At 45.0% G+C, this 19,250-nt stretch overlaps 1 protein-coding gene and 1 long non-coding RNA gene across 17 annotated transcripts in view; one reads left to right on the plus strand and one right to left on the minus strand.

Annotated features, from left to right (window-relative positions):
- ICA1 (islet cell autoantigen 1) overlaps positions 1-17,463 on the plus strand; it is a 152,213-nt gene extending 134,750 nt beyond the window's left edge. For 9 of the 16 annotated variants that reach the window (XM_040472559.1, XM_040472560.1, XM_040472564.1 and 6 more), the window contains 3 exons: positions 4,738-5,007; positions 14,885-14,974; positions 17,183-17,463. In XM_040472559.1, coding sequence (XP_040328493.1) covers positions 4,738-5,007; positions 14,885-14,974; positions 17,183-17,307 — 485 coding nt within the window. In that variant the 3' untranslated portion in view covers positions 17,308-17,463. The other 7 variants (XM_040472562.1, XM_040472575.1, XM_040472572.1 and 4 more) reach the window with 6 other exon arrangements.
- Positions 14,346-14,889, minus strand: LOC121028689 (uncharacterized). Its single transcript, XR_005789387.1, has 2 exons — positions 14,712-14,889; positions 14,346-14,529 (listed from the first exon to the last, which is right to left on the minus strand). It is a non-coding gene; the product is annotated as an uncharacterized LOC121028689 (long non-coding RNA).
- Positions 17,464-19,250: the final 1,787 nt, after the last annotated feature.

Below are 19,250 nucleotides of genomic sequence, written 5' to 3' on the forward strand. Positions count from 1 at the left end.
GACTGCAGAGGTCCTGAATACCACTGTAAGGAGTGTTCCTTTCTTCGGGAGTCAGAGGGAGCCATTGAAGGTTTTAAAATAAGAAAATGAAACTCTCACAGCTGCACTGAACAAAGGTATACAGCGAGGAGGGTGCCTTTTATGGAGTGTCAGCAGGCTTGCCAGTAGTAAACCCCAAGGGACCCTTGAGTCAGGAGTTTGTCATCAGAGTTCAAGAAAACTTGGAATTGTAGATGGAGATTTGAAAGTCTTCCCAGGTGAGATTGAAACCATGAGAATAGATAAGATGTTCTGTAGATAATGTAGGGAAGGCAGATATGGCTCAGGAAGAAACTGTAGGGCAACCAGAATAGGAAGAGGCAGCAGGGATAGTATTGTTGAGGAGATAGGAGGACATCTGAGAGAGCCACTTCATGGAGACCCAGGAGATGACAGCATTTCCAGCTTGTACAACAGGACAAAGTCCCACAGAGGGTGAGGCCAGAGAAAGGGATTTGAATCGGCCATGAAGATCTCACTGGTAACCTTCAGGAGGGCCACTGCTGTTTGGAGCAGGGGCAGGAACTTGACTACAGGTAGCAGAAATAAGAGCAGTGACAAAGTACAGTGTGTGGCTGTAGAAGGGAGAAGAAACCAGAGCAGCAACATTGGGGATGGGATGGGGTGCCCAAGGAGACAGCAGTCGCAAGATTGGCTGTTGCTGGGATGTGCACACGTCTTCTGAGGTTAGGAGAGGAAGCCTTGGAGAGAGAAAGAAGAGAGATGCTGGAGCTGAATCCCAGTGGGGGCAGAGCAGGCTCCCAGCAGGAGGGGAGAGTGTACCTAGGGCTGATGTTAAAAAGGAAGAGGGAGGGGCGCCTGGGTGGTGCAATAGGTTAAGCGTCCAACTTCAGCCAGGTCACGATCTCGCGGTCCGTGAGTTCGAGCCCCGCGTCGGGCTCTGGGCTGATGGCTCAGAGCCTGGAGCCTGTTTCCGATTCTGTGTCTCCTTCTCTCTCTGCCCCTCCCCCGTTCATGCTCTGTCTCTCTCTGTCCCAAAAATAAATAAACGTTAAAAAAAAAAAAAAAAAAGAAGAGGGAGGGGCGTCTGGGTGGCTCAGTCAGTTAAGCGTTCACTTCAGCTCAGGTCATGATTTCACCATTCATGAGTTTGAGCCCCGTGTCAGGCTCTGTGCTGACAGCTCAGAGCCAAGAGCCTGCTTGGGATTCTGTGTCTCTCTCTTTCTCTCTCTCTCTCAAAAATAAACGTTTAAAAAAAAAAGGAGGGAATTAATAAAGGATTATAGAGCTGAAGGCCTAGAGGTGAGAACTAGAGTTCATTGTGTCTATTGGCTTCTATTTTTATAGTAACATCTGGGATTGGGTTATTGGATGTGAGAGTGAACATGGAGACTCGGGAGCCTACAAGAGCATGACGGGGACTTGGAATGGTATCTGTATCTGTGGGTTGACACTTGAGAGCTCCAGAACTTTGGTTCACCCTTGAAGACAAAAGCAGGATGGGTGCCATGACCCAGGCATGATGCTTGCTCAGCTACCTGGGTGGAAGCCCTGACTCTGCCTGTACAGCCCTTACCAGGGTTTCTCTCAAAGCGCTTGTCATCTCTCTGTGTGTGTCCCCATTTTCTCACAGTTGAGCTGAATTATTTCCAAGGAAAATGATAGCTTGATTCTTAAGAGCTAGTGTTATTTTTCAAGTCTTGACTTGTCTGGTTACAGACCTAAGCCTGTCCTTTTCTACTTGTAATTAAGTTTTTCTTATGAGTTATGTATAGTAATTTCAAGCATCTTAATTATCAGGGCAGTAATTGGGTTTCCCTGTTTTCTGGTTCAAGTCAGTGCCAGTTTCATTGCTTTTAGTGAAGTAATAAGTTCTCTTAGAGAAATGTCCACTGTGCAGCCCACTTTAACTGTTAAATAACCAGGACACTAATAGCCCAAATTCAGTGGTAGATCTCCAAGTAAATTTCTGTTAAGAAATAGCTCTAGACAGTATCATCCTTGCCATGGGTCCTTTTCTCATTATTGTCAGTGAAGTTGAATTTGACAGGATACAATATTGGTGAGGAATCTTTTGGTTGGAAGTAATAGAAACCCTTCTCTAAGTAGTTTAACTTTAAAATTAAAAAGAAAAGAACATATTGGGTATTGGTCCATGTAACTGAGGACATACAGTGGTGGACTGGCCTCAAATGGGGCTGGATGCAGAGCTTAGACAGTGTTGTCAATATTCTGTTTCCAACTCTTGATACTGTGTTGTTCTATGTCAGGCTCTCTCATTCCTGGGAGCCTCAAAACTGTATCTTTAGAACCTGGAGTCTGAGAAAGACACCCTCCTACTTCCCCCTTCCATATACCAAACTCAGCGAAGCCTCTGGCATGTGCTCATCCCTGAGCCAGTCTCCATGGCCTGAGAAATGAAGGACTCTGGCCAGTCTAGATGAGGGGTGGTGAGGCACTTTATGTAGTATTCACCAGGATCTCGTGGAGAAGGTGTTTCCAGAAAGGGAAAACTGAAGAGGAAGAGGGAAGGGATGCCAAGTTAACAAAACCCACAGAAGTCCACTCAAAACTGTCACACACAACCTAAAAAGTTAAAGATGAAGCTTCCCCAGTTTCTGGTTATTTTTTGGAAGGCTTAACATTTATTATTTATTGCTGCTAATGTTAGTCATGATCTTCCCTGGGTTGACATCTTGATGATGTCAAATCAAATGTCAATTCAAATAAATTGATGATGTTAATTCAAATCAAAGAGTAGACTCTAGAGGAAGGGATGACTAGATAAGCACTGGAAGTTATGCATATTCTTCCTGAAGTCACTTTACAGCCCTCTGCTAAGTCAAACCCTGACTACTCTTTGATTTGAATTGGTTCCAGTAAAACAGGTTTGGTTCCGCAATCAGCTGGTTTCAGTCAGGCCAGAAAGTAAACCAGGAGAAAAGGTTTGGATATTCCAGTCCCAAATGAAAGTAGAATGTATGGAGATTTGTGAAGTTAATATATGTAAAAAGAGTTGACATCAAGCGAGATTGAGAGCCAAAAGGAGGGAGGATGCCTAGCGAGGTGTATGTTAATGGACACAGCCATGCTTTCTGCCTGCATTCACAAATATGGGCTGTCCTACCCTACCCACCTGCCTTTCCACCATGCACAGGTCAAGATGGGTCCTGGCTGCCCACCCTCCTTCTAAAGAACTGTCTCGCAAGCCTATTTACTAAAATGCCATTTCCCTTGTCTTCTCACCACCCACCTACAAGCTACGTCCAGTGAAAATTTCTGTGATAACACAAACAATAAGAATACTTAGACAGTTGTCCAATTAAAGCCATATTTGCTACTATTTTTAAACCACAGTGATAAGAGAGTGACTGGTCTCCTCCCTTCCTGGATTTATAGCCAGTCTGCTTAGCACATCAGAAGTCCTCTCAGTCAGAACACCTTTATATAAAGTGTGGTTGAAAGTAGATCCAGTGAAGCTGACAGATAAGCTTTATGTATTTTTTTTAAAAGCCTTCACTTGCTAATTGTCTCATATATTTGAGGAAAACCTGTTAATCTCACTTAATATGACAGTATCAGAATTGCAGTATAGCTCAGAAAATACAAATCACGATTATTCCTTCTCTTCGTGACTTACGTTTGCAGTTCCCATGTGGCAACTAGGTACCACAGCAAAGCCACAGTTAGTAAGACCATCAGTCTTTGGTGTTCAAAATATGTAGAAAACCCAGTGAAAGGTCTTGTAGGATTTCTGGCTAGTGATGCCCCCGTTCTATTTGTATTCCCTGTTAAGTGTTTTGTCAGTGTTCATATTATGAGAATGAATCTCTTCTTTAAAGTCTCCCTTGTGGACAAGCAATGAGATTTAAAGGTGTATTTCCTTTCATCTTCCTGATAATGCTTTGAGGTGGGCATTATTAATATTATCATTTTACAGGTGAAAAAAACAAGAGACCCAGAAGAGCTAAGGGTCTTGCTATAGTCACACAGCAAGTAAAGAATGGCCTCGGGGCTTACCCTCTGGTCTGGTTCTCATTCCAACCCTCCAGGGACTGTGTCTCTGGCCTTCTCTAGGTGGTTCCATAATTTGCCGTTTTCCTGTCATTCTTTCACTGCTGCCCTCAGGCAAACCAGACCCACCTTTCCTCTGCTCTGGCAAAGCCTCGAGGTGGGTTGCATTTAGTTGCAGCAAAGGAGAAAGGAAGCAAGAGGCCTTCCTTGGTCATTGTTGGACTTCCTGACATCCTCTGTTCCTGCCCAAGGCGTGGCAAGTGTCCTCTCCCCATTGTGGTTGACAGGGCAGATTCCTGCAGGGTGTGGTGGCTGTGGCTTTAGGGCTTGTTGTGTGAAAAGATTTGGGAAGCTATACAAACAAGGAATGAAAACCTCCCACATGCCTTCAATCCTGGCTTTGTTTCCTGTCTGAGAAATGTTTTGGTGGTAAATTTGCTTTTATATTAAGAAAAGAACAAAACCCTAGAGTTTTTAATGGAAATCCTACTGATGCCCAGAAACTGGACTTGCTTTGGAGGAAGGGGTATGAGTGACAGTGGGACTAGAAATTGAATTCTGGAATTTAAGAGAGACTATGATGAGAATCATTTATGGTTTGATAAACGTTTTCTTAAATGTAGCCATCACCCAGTGTGCTCCATCCCAGCCACCCCCTGCATTTGCTCCCAAAAGCTTGGGTGCTGGGTGGTGATGTGTTTTGTGCTCTGTTACTTTGATCAGCTTGCCTGGGCCCAGTGGCGGGGACCCTAGAACCCGAGGGTGCTGACAAAGATGACCTGCTTCTGTTGAGTGAGATCTTCAATGCTTCCTCCCTGGACGAGGGTGAGTTCAGCAAAGAGTGGGCTGCCGTGTTTGGAGACGGCCGGCCGAAGGAGCCAGTGCCCACTGTGGCCGCCGGAGAGCCAGACCCCAGACCCCAGGCAGGCTCAGGATTCCTTCCTTCACAGCTTTTAGACCAAAACATGAAAGACTTACAGGCCTCACTCCAAGGTATGTACCACGGGGATTGAAACAGGGTTTGTTGTTGTGTGCTCGTTCTTTATTTTTAATCCAAAAGCCTCTTTCTACCTTCTTTGTCTTTTTTTCATGTTTTCTGGGTTTTATTTTATATCCAGTGTCTTTTTAGTTGAAATCTCAGAGTCCTATCCCAGCTTTAAGATAGGTTGCTTCTCATAATTTTCTTGCTTTTCATAATTTTCTCGTCATGTTCATGTTTCCTTTTAATGACAGGTTAGAGAGGTGGCTCTCAATCTTACAGTCTTGCTCTCATTTTAGATTTTTGCAGGGCATACCTTAGAGAATCTTCCCAGTTGTGACCCTATTGGCTTTGGCCAATTCTGCCTAGCCAGTTCTCCACGTTTCTGTAGACATATCGTCTTTCTAGGTGCCAAGTAACACCACGCTGGGCTTCTTAACTCTTTGCACATTGAATTTTATCTTTCTTCTTGCTGTCTTTCCATCCTGGCTCACTACAACGCTGAGGATGCTGTCAGTTCAGCTGCTCCTGTTCTGCCTAAACCATGGGGCTCAGCAGCCCCATGTGCCTTGGCCACAGACGAAATACAGTTTCCACACTGATCATCTGTGGCTGGCAACATTGGTCAGGGTGCAGGGCAGCACACTGGTTGAGAACTGCCAGCATGAGGAGCGCATTGATTTAGAGGGCAAAATTAAAATCAGATTGAAATTGAAATTTTAAAGTTTGAGTTTCTAAACACACCTTGGGAAGGAGACTATTTTCTAGTATTTCGACACCGTTTTCCTCCTTTCATGTCGCTTTAATTGTAAGACAGGAATCACTATTAAGAAGTTCTCAAGTTGTTTTGGTTTTTCCATGAATTTAGGCTATCTCCTTAATAAGTGTTTATCTGGCACTTAAAGCTGAGAACAAACAGCAGAACTGGAATGATTAAGTAATTATGAGCTATTAAAAAAAAACCTCAGGTCTTTGGAGATGAGATCATGGACACAGCAAGAGTTGGTGGGCAAGACCAAAAAAAAGGTGTTCCCTCTTTTTTTTTTTTTTTTTAATGAAATACATGATTCCTTTTATCTTCTTCTGGGAGTCTCATTTTGTAGCCATGTCATTTTTTTTTTTTTTTTTTTTTTTTTTTCAGTAACAGAGTTAGAGATAGGAGAGATACATGGAATCCAAAAATACTACACCCTGAGTTTCACCTCTGGGTTTTGCCATCTCTTTTGCTGGAGCCCCAGATGAGCACCAGTGACTTGAGTTTCACCCCCACCCACCTGCGGGGGAGGTGCCAACAAGCTGTGGGAGAGCTGGAAGCCCAGAGCCAGGATCTACCTCTCAGATCTTGGGGCTGCTGGAGACTCTCCAGCTGTGCTGCAGGATGAACCCGATTCGGGCCCCCAGCTGTGGAGACACTAGGGCCCCTGATGCCCAGAGGAATGGTGGTGGCAGTGCTCTCACTTAGCTGGGGTGGCTGAGTGTCATTCACTTGTGAGTGGCCCCCAATGACAGCTGAGAAGTCAGAGCTCCATGCCTTTTTCCTGAGCAGGCAGGGTGAGAAGATCTCAGCTCAGGGGCCACAGCCCTGGAACTATGCCTGACAGCTACGACCAGAGCAGTGGCCATGGACTTGGCACTTTAGCCTTGTCCCAAGTCCAAGGAAACAGCACAAAAGCACACTTGGGTCTAAGAAGGGAGGTGTTCTGGGGTACCTGCGTGGCTCAGTCATTTGAGTGTCTGACTCTTGGTTTTGTCTCGGGTCATGATCTCACAGTTTTGTGGGATCGAGGCCCGTGTTGGACTCTGCCCTGGCAGCGTGGAGCTTGCTTGGGAGTGTCTCTCTCCCTCTCTCTGCCATTCCCCCACTCACACTGTCTCTGTTTCTCTCAAAAAATTAAATTAAAAAAAAGGGAGGGAGGTGTTCTGACAGTGAAAAATGCAAGCTCATTTTGGAAAGAGGTCTTCTTATACTGGTAGAGAGGTACTACTACCAAGGCAGGCCATTATTTCTCAAGCAAGCAAAATCTAACTTTATGTTGCCACCCTACTAGCTTCTTAGCAAGTTTCTCATTCAACAGAGATTGATTGGGTCCTTCTGGGTGCCAGGCACTGGGGATTCATCTGAAAACAAACAGACAAGGCTTCTGCCTTCCTGGAACTAACATTCTAATGAAGAAGAGGTAATGAACAATAAACATAATAAAGAAAAATCACATAGTGGGTTATAAAGTGATTGGTATGATGAGGAAAAGGAAAGCTAGAACCAGGGGATAGAGACTGTTAGGTGGAGAGCTGGGTAGGTCAGGCTGTAGAACTAAATAGGATTCTTATTAAGATGAGATCTGAGCAGATTTGCAGGAGATGAGACAATCGGCTATGTGGAGATGCAGACAGAGGGAACCCATGTGCCATTGCCCAAGGGAGGACACCCCTGGCATGCCCAAGGGTCTGCAGAAAGAGCACTGTGGTCTGAGTGAGGCAGAGAGGCAGAAGCTAGGCCACACAGGGCGTCTAGCCTTTGGAACAACCTGGGCCTTTTTTTTTTTTTTTTAGCCCAAGTGAAATTGGGAACCATCACAGCATCTTGGACAAACAATGGGTATGATCTGATTTACCATTTAAAGGGATCATCCTGGCTGCTAAAAGTTTCCTTTTCTCTGCTGGTGTTCTATGAAGACCAATGTTAAAGGAGTTGTTTTGTAACCTCTGAGTTATCCTGTTGCCTTTGCATGCCAACAGCCATCAATTGAATGTCTACGGAACTTAAAATGACAGGAAAAAAAAAAAAAAGTGGCACCTAAGTGTTTGAAAGAGGAAGCTCATTCAGCCTCTCTCACACCTATGGACTCCCAGCAGGTACTCCCAGAATTCCACCACTGGTGCTGCCTGAATTCAAGGAACCTTCAAAACAGATGTGGTACAAATAAAGAACAGCCCCCCTGCTTTGATGATTGATCATGTAATCCAGTTACAACCACAGTCTATGCTTTTATGAGGACTTTCACCCTAAAAAAGAGGAAAAGATGAATATTGGCTGTAGATTTTTTTTTTATTACGTCTATCGTTCTAGAAAATGCATCTACATACATGAATTGCAAAAGCATCTAAGTAACTGTTAAACTTCTGACACCTCATATTGGAACTGCTTCCCCTGATTATCCAGATCATCTCAAAACCCAAATTTAAATAAACAACTGAAAAGTCAAACACAACATGGAGTACAAAGGCCCATTGGCATGTTGGCTTAGTGAAAGAAGCAGTGGTAGAGAGTTGACGTAACCTAATCCTCACCACACCCTTCCTAGTCAGGTACTATCATCATCTCCATCATAGAGCCCAGGAAACTGAGGAACAGAGCAGCTACGTAATTTGCCTGAGATCATACATCTGATAGGAGAGAGAGAGATAGTGAACCTGAGCCATCTGCCTCCAGAGTCTATGCCTTTCACCTTTCCCTTCTGGCTGCCTCTCTGTACCAAGTCTTTGATGGCAAATGTGACTCCTCAGTGGGTTCCTTCAGGCCTCTCTGTGGATGCTTCCAGAGGAGCAGGACTTATAATATGATTAGCCTGGCCCTGGGTTTCCTGGACACACACACAGACCAAGGACAGGTGGTTGCCATGAAGGAGGAATGTGCATGTGGAGAGGCAGGGTCCCTGTCAACCACAAAAATCAGATGATGTTCCAGAATAGAATATTTGAAATCGAGATTGTCTATAGAATCTTCGCCTGTGCTAGCAGCCACCCACATCTTCCCTGAAGCGCATTCCTGCTAGTCTCAACCACCGCTGTCCTGGTTCTCTGTGAGGTCCAAGTGGGGCTGCATCCTCAGGATCAGAGTGTCATGAGAACTTTGGGAATGCTCCAGGCTTGGGGAGCAGCAAACTCTGCTCTTCCACAGGCTGCATTTCCCTCCCACTCTCCCCTCCTCCCTTCTCCTTCACCTCTTCTGTCTTCTCCCCTCCTTATCTCCCCATCTTCCTCTGCCTCCTTCCCTCCTTTCTTTGTCCTCTTTCCTCATCCATTCCCCTGTGCTCTGGGGAGCAGAAAGGAAGGGGGATTTAGTAAGATAACAATTGCATTTTCCTCTGCTCCCCACTTCAACTTCATGCTCTGGGAGAGCCAAACAAAGCAACTTACATTTAGGATTAAGTTGGGCTGAACATTTGAAAGAGGAGTTAATTTTATGTAGGATTTCTAAGAGTTTCTGAAGTTACCAGCATAATAGGGGCTGGAATTTCTTGTGTCATACAGGGAGGAGAAAATAGTGCCTTCCTAAGGCCTCTTAAAGGGAGTAGAAAGAGAGCTAGCCAGAGGGGGTTGCCCAAGGTAGAGATGAGGTGAGGCTGATAAGCCTCATTTGACATTCTTCTCCATTCTCCACCAATATCCCAAATTTAATTTAGAAATAGACACTGATACTGAAAAGACTACCATCTGCTCAAAATAAATGCACCAGGACATCTTGTGATTTAGGATTCTGCAAACCAAAGTTAGGAGTTTTGTTCCACATTCTCACAAATGTACAGCCCTGTGTTCCTTCTGGATAGTCTTTTGTTTTATACCATGCCTAGGTGCTATTGCCATCTGGGTGGGTTTCTATTTAAGGCTAATGTAATGCCAAGCTTTGCATTATCTCAAATTCACCTTTCCTCAAACTGAGCTCGCCTCTTGCCATTCCTGGCTTAGCCTGGTTCCAGATAACGTATTTCTGGGGCTCAAAGGATATGAAGGAGAAGACTGTGGTGTGCAGTTAGAGTTTAATGCAGTGTGGGTAGTTTCAACACGAGCCAGTGGAATTTTTGTTCCATCAAAGAAGCAGCTTGTTGAGGAGCATCTGTAGGTCTTGGATATGTGCAGAATTTAAGTGCCTCCTTTAGTCCATGGAAGGGGCCTTGATGACCATCTATTCCACCCCCATTTAGTATATGAGGAAATCATGGATTCCCACACAGGTCTTGTGACTTGCCAAGTTGTTGGAGTTTTATATCCATCATTTATATAATTTCTCAACTCCTCAGGTTGGCTTACAAGGTCCTTTAGGACCTGACCCCAGTCCCACTGCTGCCTGCACTTCCCACACCTTTACTTAGCACGACTTAACAACATTGTTTTGTTGGAGAAACATGTATTATGTCAGTAAGCTGGACTCCAGCCATATCGAACTTGAGTGAGCCTGGCTCTACCCACCACTGGGCTCTGGTACGCATTCTCGCTCCTCCTTAGAGCACGTCACCCACCTACACACCCATGATGCTTGCTTTCCCTGGTTAAGTTCTCATCCTTCTGGTTCTCAGCTTCAATGTCATTTCATACACAGAGCCTTCCATGACTTCCTCTTCCTCCCAGCAGTCCAGGTTAGATGTTTCTGCCTCCATTCCCTTTGCACCCGGTATACTCACTCATTCCCATTCTCTCACATCATTGTAAGATTGGTCTAATTTTCTGTCTCTTGCTTTTGGTTGTCATGGGCAGGGCCCATGTTTGTGTTGCTCACCATCATATTTCCAGAACATGGCTGAGTGCCTGGAATACAGTAGATGTTCAAAAAAGACTGGGTGGATGGAGGGATGACAAGAAGGGAGGGAGAGAGCAGCAGACATTGAATCACTAGATTAAAAGAAAACAACCCTCAGCTAATCTCAGGGGTTGTTCCTCGTGCTTGCTGAGCTGGACTAAAATTCAGATTCAGCTTAGATTTGTTGATGGCCTGCTCTCTAGCCTCTCTACTCTCTCGTTTCACCTACAAGATCCTGTCTTATTCAACAACCACCACCTACGAGGCAGGAATTTTTACCCACCCTTTGCAGAGATGGAAACTGGGGCTCAGTACGGGAAATATGGATGGCTGGGTGGTGCTTGGCCACCATGGCTGTGGTGTTCCCACTTTCCCTTTCCCTGCCAACCCCACCCCAGAGCCCCCCACGCTATGATCATCAACCCAGCCTGGGCTTTTGCTCTCCCAGCTAGTGACATTACATTCATGGTAAAGTGCTCCTCTGGATGGTGTTATTTTGGCTTCACTTGCTGCTCTAGCTGGCCAGTGTTATTTCTGGCTGATTTATATTTTCCCTTATGTAAGTAAAGGGGGCAGGATTGCTCCAATAAAATTTCATATGTGTTTCCTGCAAATGGGGAGCACAGTTGACATATCAAAGGCACTGTGAGCTAGGATAATCATTTTGCTCACAGAGCTCTCAGCTCTTGCTCTGCGGCCCCCACCCTTCACCACCCTCTCCTGACACAATTACTCTGACATGGGGAGACATCTTTCTAGCCACACCTTCGTGTTAAAAACGCCTCAGCTAGCTAACACCAACTAGAGAAGAGTTGATGGCAATTACAGGAATATTAGCTACACGAAGTTCTCTTTAAATAGCATTTTTTTTTTCCTGACAGAAGCCAAGACCTTTGAAATCTGGCTTGGCATTCGATCCATAATTACCCTCATTGCACCCCTCCCCTGAATAATTCCCAAAGTGATATGAGTGAGGGTGACATTGCAGCTGAGTTTATATTTTCTTTTCTTTCTGTTTTAGCCAGTGTCCCAGCCATACTATTTTCTCCCCCTCGTGCACATAAGTGTGTTAGACTTCTGCTTAATAGCTGTTCTGAGGGAACAATATGACTTGGCAGACTGGCTGTTGCTTCTGCTCCACACTGTGGGACAAGAGAATAGGGAGAGCCTGTGTCTTTGTGAAAACTCTGAGGTATGTTGTCCCCATCATCTTAGACTCCAATGAGGGGATGTCATCAGACTCCTCGTCCTTCGTTTCCTCTGCTCCAGAGAAGCCCCCAAATCCATAGATTCTAGATGTTGCCTGTATGATCATGAGTGTTTAGGTGAGCAATATTCCAAAACCCACAGTTACAAATGAATCCAATTAACAGACATGTATTGTCTTTATAAAGGAATATGCCATTATAATCCAATAGGCTTGAAAAATGATTTATATTTCTGGTACTTTTAAAATATGATTTGATATACAGACATTTTATTTATTTATAACTTTTCGGGAACATGCCCATTACATAAAGTGAGGGGAGCTCGGTTTTGACATGTAGATTTATTTCTGCCTCCTTTAGGAATGTGTTCCATTTTATACTCTAAAAAAAATACAATGCTTCCAACCTGCCTCGCTTTTCGAGTGTTCTCTGCAGCCATTTAAAAAAAATGACTTTTGTGCATATTTTTGAAATGCGAAAAATTATCTCATTGAGTTCCCACTGTATCGAATAGCATATAGAGACCAGGGAGGGTTGACTTCTGTTACCTCTGATTTGGCTTTGCTCTGGGTCGGTTCAGGTTCTCTCTGAATGTGTGGATCTCCTTGAACTCAGAGAGCTTGACAGAACTGAAGAGCTTAAAGCTGCAGGACCTGAGGAAGTAGGGTTCTGAGACAGACCCCTCTGTTTCCTAGGAGAGCCTCTGCCTTTGTCTGACTCTGGCCTCAACCAAGATGACCTGATCCTGATGGAGACAGTGACCCTTGTGCAGCCTCCTTGGAGACCGCCTATAACAGTGCTTCCCAAACTTGCACTTAGAATCACTGGGGAGTTGTTAAAACAGTTTCCTGGGCTCTACCCCTAGGGATTCTGATTCACTGGGTCAGTGTTGGCCCTGGGAACTTGCATTTCTAGCCAGCTTACAGGTGATACCCATGCTGCTGGTGTGGGCACCACACTTTGAGAACCGCTACTCTAAGAGGTTAAGGCCAGGCTTGCTGGGGGTGCTGGGAAGGGTCCGTGGGCTCTGCTGAGCACAGGTGGGTCTTGAGTACATTTGGTGTTGGGGAGAGGATTGTAGGGGAAAAGGGTAAAAGTCACCCAGTTACATTCTACCTCTTTCAGCTTTATTTGGTATACTTATGGAATCACGATTTTAACTTTCCACATTTGCCACTGTTTTATGTGATTTGCGTTTAAAAGGAATGCTCATGGGCCAGTTATCTAGGAACTAGGGAGGTTGTGTTACTCCTGGATTACACTGAATACTGGTCGTTTTTTAAAACTGCTTTTTCTGAACTGTAATTTACATACCATAAAAACCAGCCATTGTAAAAGAATGGTTCAAGGATTTCTGGTAAATTTATATTGTGCAATTAACACTATAGTCCAGTGTTAGAACATTTCCATTATCCTAGAAAGCTCCCTCAAAATCTGGTGCTTTTGGTGGCTTATGAATTATGTTAACTACATATTCAAGTACCTTTCCAATGAATAATAATACTTTTAAAAACCCTCTATATGTTTGCATTGTTTTAGAACCAATAAATAGGTCAAAGGCCTCCTGTTTCATTTGTCATTGGTTAGTCTTCTCGGAGAAGTCTGTATGCCACTTGCCTAAAATGAAATAATTCAGCCAGTGAGTATTATAGCATCTACTATGCCAAGCATTGCTTTGCTGTATCTGAAAATAATGCTTTATAAGTGTACTTCTTATGGTTTAAGACTATTCTCTAATAGTTTATCCTAATTCAACAGCCATTGTGTGCCAGGCAGCACAGTACAGGATGTAAAGATGATTAATACATGGTCCTATCTCCAAGAGGCTCACAACTCTAGGAGGTGACACAAAAATGCAAACTAATAAACAGAGTAAGAGTTGCTAATGACATCTCCTATTACACATCTTAGACTAGTGGCAGGGGAAATGAGCAGCATTAAATGCTATCATTTTTGTGGCATATACGCATTGACTTTTCTTGCTCCAGAAATTGGTTTCACTGCCCCAGCTGAACTGTGCCATCCAAACATGTTGTCTTATGAGGGCCTTATAGGAGACAAAACCTTTTCTAGAGAAAACACTGTAAGCAGAGCATCCCAGTAAAAGGATACAATTTTAACAATGATGGACCCGACAGTGATACATCATCTGATGGTCTGTGTTTCATGGTGAGAATCAAGAATGGACTTAGTCCACAAACACCTTCCTATGCTGCATTAGGTATTTTGGAGCACATTGAAGAAGGAATTTCTTCTCTCACTAAGAAGACAGGACTTAAACATACCAAGAATTAAAGCAGATGTGCAAAGGAGTATATGGTAAAGTTCTAAATTAAATGTGAGCCATGCCAAAACATCTAGCCATGCCAAAACATCTAGGGACACTAGGTGTGCCTCTCCCCAAGCAGGACTGCCGGATGTTAAGTTCACATTAGAAGCAGGAAGAGCACAGGGGGCATTACAGAATGTTGGGTTACACAAGCCAAGTGCCATTGTAAGGCCATGGCAGCAAGTTGGGGGAGGGGGCTTTCTTTCCCCTCATAAACTTGGACTAGACTACCATTTATTTATCTGTATTAACTAAACTTCTCAGATTAGCTGGATACAAAATAAATCAGCTGGATCATAATGAAGTGGAGAAGACCCACAGTTTATTAGTTATATCACTATATTTACTATTGTTCACTTTTTTTTTTTTAAGCTTTCTCCATTTATGACAGAAAAACAAGGCACTTGATTTCCTTGGAATGCTATGGATAATCTTTGGTGTGACCATGAAATGATGTTACTTAAGAAGAAAAATGGGCATAGAGCTAAAAAAAAAAAAATGTTTCAACGTTAACAATTTCACAATTTTTTTTTCAAAATCCAATTTTTTCCCTAATTTTCCATACTTATGAGTTAGGTATGATTATATATATATATATATATATATATATATATATGTATGTGTGTGTGTGTATATATATATATATATATATACACACACACATACCTACTGTCCCATAAAATATACCCCAGGTATGAAGAACATGGCAGAAGGGTCTTGTCACCCTTTTCCCTTTCTTTGGAGGCCACTATGGGTGAGACCGTGTGTGTGCCCAGTGCCTGGTAGGGCAGTGTGCCTGTTCTTCCCTCGACCTAACAACCTCTGGTTTTGAATATTAGGCTGGTCAGAGAACAATGTCAATCCTCCTCCTACTCCATGGCCAGCACCACAGGCAAGCAGTCCAAATGACAACAGCCCTGCAATGAAAGGTAATATAGTGTTTTATTCCCTGGAAATGACAATTGCCTTCCTTTCAACTAGTCTAACACTATTTTCTGTCTTTACTAATTTCTATTTGAGCACCTAGGGTACAAAGCATGGGCTACAAGGGTGGAGAGTTTTGCATGATCCTAGGAATTATGTTCTTTTATTCTGGCCCAGTGTCCCAACTAATAATTCCCCTTATTAAACCAAAGGAGGAGGAACCAAATAACCTCTCCCCATGTGATTGTGTGCTGCCCAAGGTTGAATGGTTCCAGCAAGGTAGGAAAGGCCAGTGAAGTTTGCTGTCTTTTACTGAAACTACCATTGCCTCCACCTAACAAAGAGCCAGGTTTACTTAGCTGTCAGAGGAGGGCCTTTCAAGCTCGTGGGACTGTTCTTTTCTGAGACAGGTCCCCAAAGAGAACCTGTGCTTGACTGAAGATCTCTGTATTTGCAGCTGTCTCTCTCTTCCTTTGGTCATCACCCACTTTCCGTGTTAACCACAGGAAGTTGCAGGGAGTGTCTTTATCATCCAGAAGCATTCCCAGGATGTTCTTGTAGGTATTGCAGTGCAAACCAGTGCAAACAGTTGCACCTGGTTTCCCAAACTCTGGCAGTAGAGGTCTAGGGAAGGTGAGGGCTGCACCAAAGTACAGTCACCTGACTCCTCCTAGCAAGGCCACAGCTACCCTCTGAGGCCGCCCTACACCTTTGGGAGGTTAGGAGGAAAAGAGGAAGTAGATGTAGTGATGTAGTGTATTTTTGCTGGAGATCTCTTTAAGAGATCTTGATATTCCCTATCAAGAATCGAGATGGCTAATCCTCTTTAAATCAGTCTTGCCCCATACGGTTTGCTGTGTGGACTCCTACATGACTAAACGTTGAGTTGGTTACTCCCTTTTTAAAAATTATTCCCCACTCCACTCCCCAACCAACCTATATTGAGATCTCTTGGGTCTCAGTTTATCGTATCAAACTAAGCCAAGTGTTCTGCAGGTTGATTGTACATGGAGATCGATTAATGTTACACAATAACTTGCCTCTTGCCAGTGAGCATTGCTTGTAGTCATTTTATCTCTGTAACGGATGTGTTGATTATCTCATGATAAAGTAATATACCTATGAGAGATTATGGGGAAAAACAAAAGACAGGAATCAGAACTATACCATGATTGGCACCTTATCTTAACATTTCAGTGCCATTTTCGTGAAAAGACCAAAGGCCTTGTTGCTGTAGGATAAGCCCATAACCACTGTCCTGTTCCTTTGGCATAACCTTGTAGCAGCCTGTCCCACCAGTATTTTCCGAGACTCTTTCAGCCAGATGGCAAGCACATTCCTTGTTGCTCTCAGCTAGGAGGATAACCTGTCAGACGTTTTCTTCGTGCTTTTGATACTCCCACCTGTTGGGGAAGGGGAAAAAAGCCTGGGTCGTCCAAGCCAATGAACTTCGATCCTCATGTGGAATGATTTATATAAAGAGGCCCCAACTTGTGTAGAAATCACTTGCATGAGGCACTCTTTTGAAAATACTCTCCTCATCTGGAAAATAATTTGGCTCTGTAATTGTGGCATTCGGGAAGTTAGGGCGGGTGGTTCAGTTAAAGAACAGCTGAAGGGAGCATCCATAGATGGTGAAGTGGGAGAGGTGTGAGGGGGGAGGAAGGGAGGCATGTTAAAGGCCTCCTCCCTCTAACAGGAGATGGTGGATGAGGGCAGTGACCCTGAGAAAGGAGAAACCCTCCTCTCAGCCTGATGCCCTAAAGCCTGAAAAGAGTGACCATCATACTTCCCTTGACCCAGCAGATTCGAAAAGATTCCTCCAGTGGACACTGGAAGGCACCATGCATCCTCAGCCATTCATTCGATTTCTGAAATCACAGTGATATTTCCTACTTGCGTTGAAGCAGCACCATCTGAGGTTTTAGGCAACTTGTTGGGCTGTGCCATCCGCTGGGATGGGGGTGCAGGTGTGGATTAACACTGGGCTTGTTCTTCACTGAGCTTCAGGCCATGGTTTAGAAATGTTTCTCCGATAGCCAACAGGGAGATGTGGAATCCCCTAGCTAGTTTTAGAGACAGAGTGTAATAGGATTCGTCTGACTGAGTAGTATCCTCCCTTTTCCAGACGAGCCTGGACCCACCTGTATGCAGCATGGCAGAGGTGGGCCTTTGGAAGGTACGTGTATTCATGTTGCCTGTTCTCTCCCCAGAACCTGCCAAGGCTGCCTCCTCGGACCTGACTGCCTGGTTCAGCCTCTTTGCTGACCTCGACCCACTGTCAAATCCTGATGCTGTTGGGAAAACCGATAAAGAACATGAATTGCTCAATGCATGATTCTGCAGCCTCTCGGAGGGAGCCCTCGTGATTGCCACTCCTCGGCCACACACCTGGGGACACGCAGATGTATGAAGTGATCAGTATGCTGTTTTCATATTTACGTGCCATTTTAATAAAATGAAAGGGTCAGAGGCCCTGTTTATATTGGTATAATTATTTACTCTTATTTGGTATAAAGGGTTTGAATGTATTCTCTATGTGGATCTAACAATACACGATTGTCTAGGAGCAATTTTCCGGCTGGCCGCTCTCCTGCTGACATCCGCATTATGGCTGCTGATGTGTCACTGGGCTACTGTGAGATCCAAGTTCAAATCATCAACCTATTCTGTATTAGGTTGCAGTAATGAGTCCTGTAGCCTAAGAGGCGGCGGGAGGCTAGCAAAGCTTAAATGCCTCCTCATGTACTCCCTGCCTTTGTCGCCCTCGTAAGGGGGCTGCAGGAAGACTTCCCCTTCTTGCCACGCCACCTTCCAATGAGCTCTGGATGAAGCCCCAGCCAACCAAAGACACTGTCCCTCAGCCCTTGTGTGGTGGGGTATGTGTTCTCACATGGGCTGAGGAGCTGGGCTGGTCTCACTGCACGAACCTTTCTTATGGAAAGCAGCCATATCTGCAGATGCCAGTGTCTCCTCTTGTCTTCTCTGTGGCTGGAATTCAAAAGCATGTATTTCTGGAGTCCTTTGTGATATTAACTGTTTTTGTTTTTTGTTTTTTTTTTTTTAATTAAATGGCAGAGATATTTGACATGCAAAAGCACGTTAAGAGAGTCTGTTATGGGGACTCAGTGGGGAGGTACCATGGACGTTGAGGCTGGAGAGGGACAGATGAGGAGAACAAAGACGAACCCCAACTGCATGAAACTACTGACGAGATCCCATGCATCCCACATACAGTGCAGGAGAGGAAGGCATGGACTTTTGTTGGCTTGGGGAGAGATAGGAACAAGTTTTGCATGTGGGCATGTAAGTGGTTCAGACACTTCACGGGTGTTGAGTCCCCAGGGCTGGCACCTCTCCTCCCCTCCCTGTGTCACCTGTGGTATGCTGAGAGGCCACACACCCCTGTCAGTGAGCCAGTGGCCCTGAGAGGAGTAGCGTTGATGATTATCCTGGAATTGGTCCTCTCTGCCCAGCTGGCCTCTGCTGCATTCTTGTAGCCTCAGTCTCTGGCTTTGGAAGGGTCTCCTTTGGCCACTTCCCCCAACACAGGAATGCGGCTTCTTGGCTCTGCAGTGTGCCCTCAGGGAAGGACCTGGTCCAGCAGTAGCCACTGTCCTCTGCAAGATGGCCCTGGGGGACTGGAAGGCATCCTCCTCCTCCTCCTCCTCCACTGCTCAAGAAGAGACCTGAAGGCGAAAGGGGGCTGGAGCAGCTCTGCTCATGTCTTGGCCGGCATAAACTGTCCACAGAGTCTCATTTGTAAGAATCTCATTTGGTGACTTTTCAGCCTGGCATGCATGGTCTTTGAGGATACAGGGATACAGCCCTAGGCCCTCCCCTCTCCACTCCACATAGCCTCCCCGCCTCATCCCACACATATACAGAAAAGCTTGCTGCACCAGAAGTCCTCCCTCTCCATGCTGGGCCTGTGCATTTGCTGCACACTCCCCCTGGGATGCCCCTGTCCCCTTACCCCTGGCTGCCATCACACCCCTACCCGCCCCTCAGATCGCACTTCCTTCAAGCATAGCCCACAGTTTTCCTAGGAGGAACCACCCCTCATCTCCTGCCTGCCCTTCCCCCCCCGTTTCATGATAAGCACACCCTTGGTGCTCTGCCTGGCCCCTGAGGCCTATTCGTAGGCATCTCCCTCTGGCCCAAGGTGTTGCAACCCCAGAGAAGGGTGTTCCTGTTTCCCCAAATCTTCTGTGTCTCCCTAGTAATAAGCACCCTGGAGTCACCTTGTGAGCACGGGATTAATGATTCCTGAATGGAGCT

This window comes from Herpailurus yagouaroundi, unplaced genomic scaffold (assembly GCF_014898765.1).
Source record: "Herpailurus yagouaroundi ecotype Mexico unplaced genomic scaffold, PumYag 100, whole genome shotgun sequence".
NCBI lineage: Eukaryota > Metazoa > Chordata > Mammalia > Carnivora > Felidae > Herpailurus > Herpailurus yagouaroundi.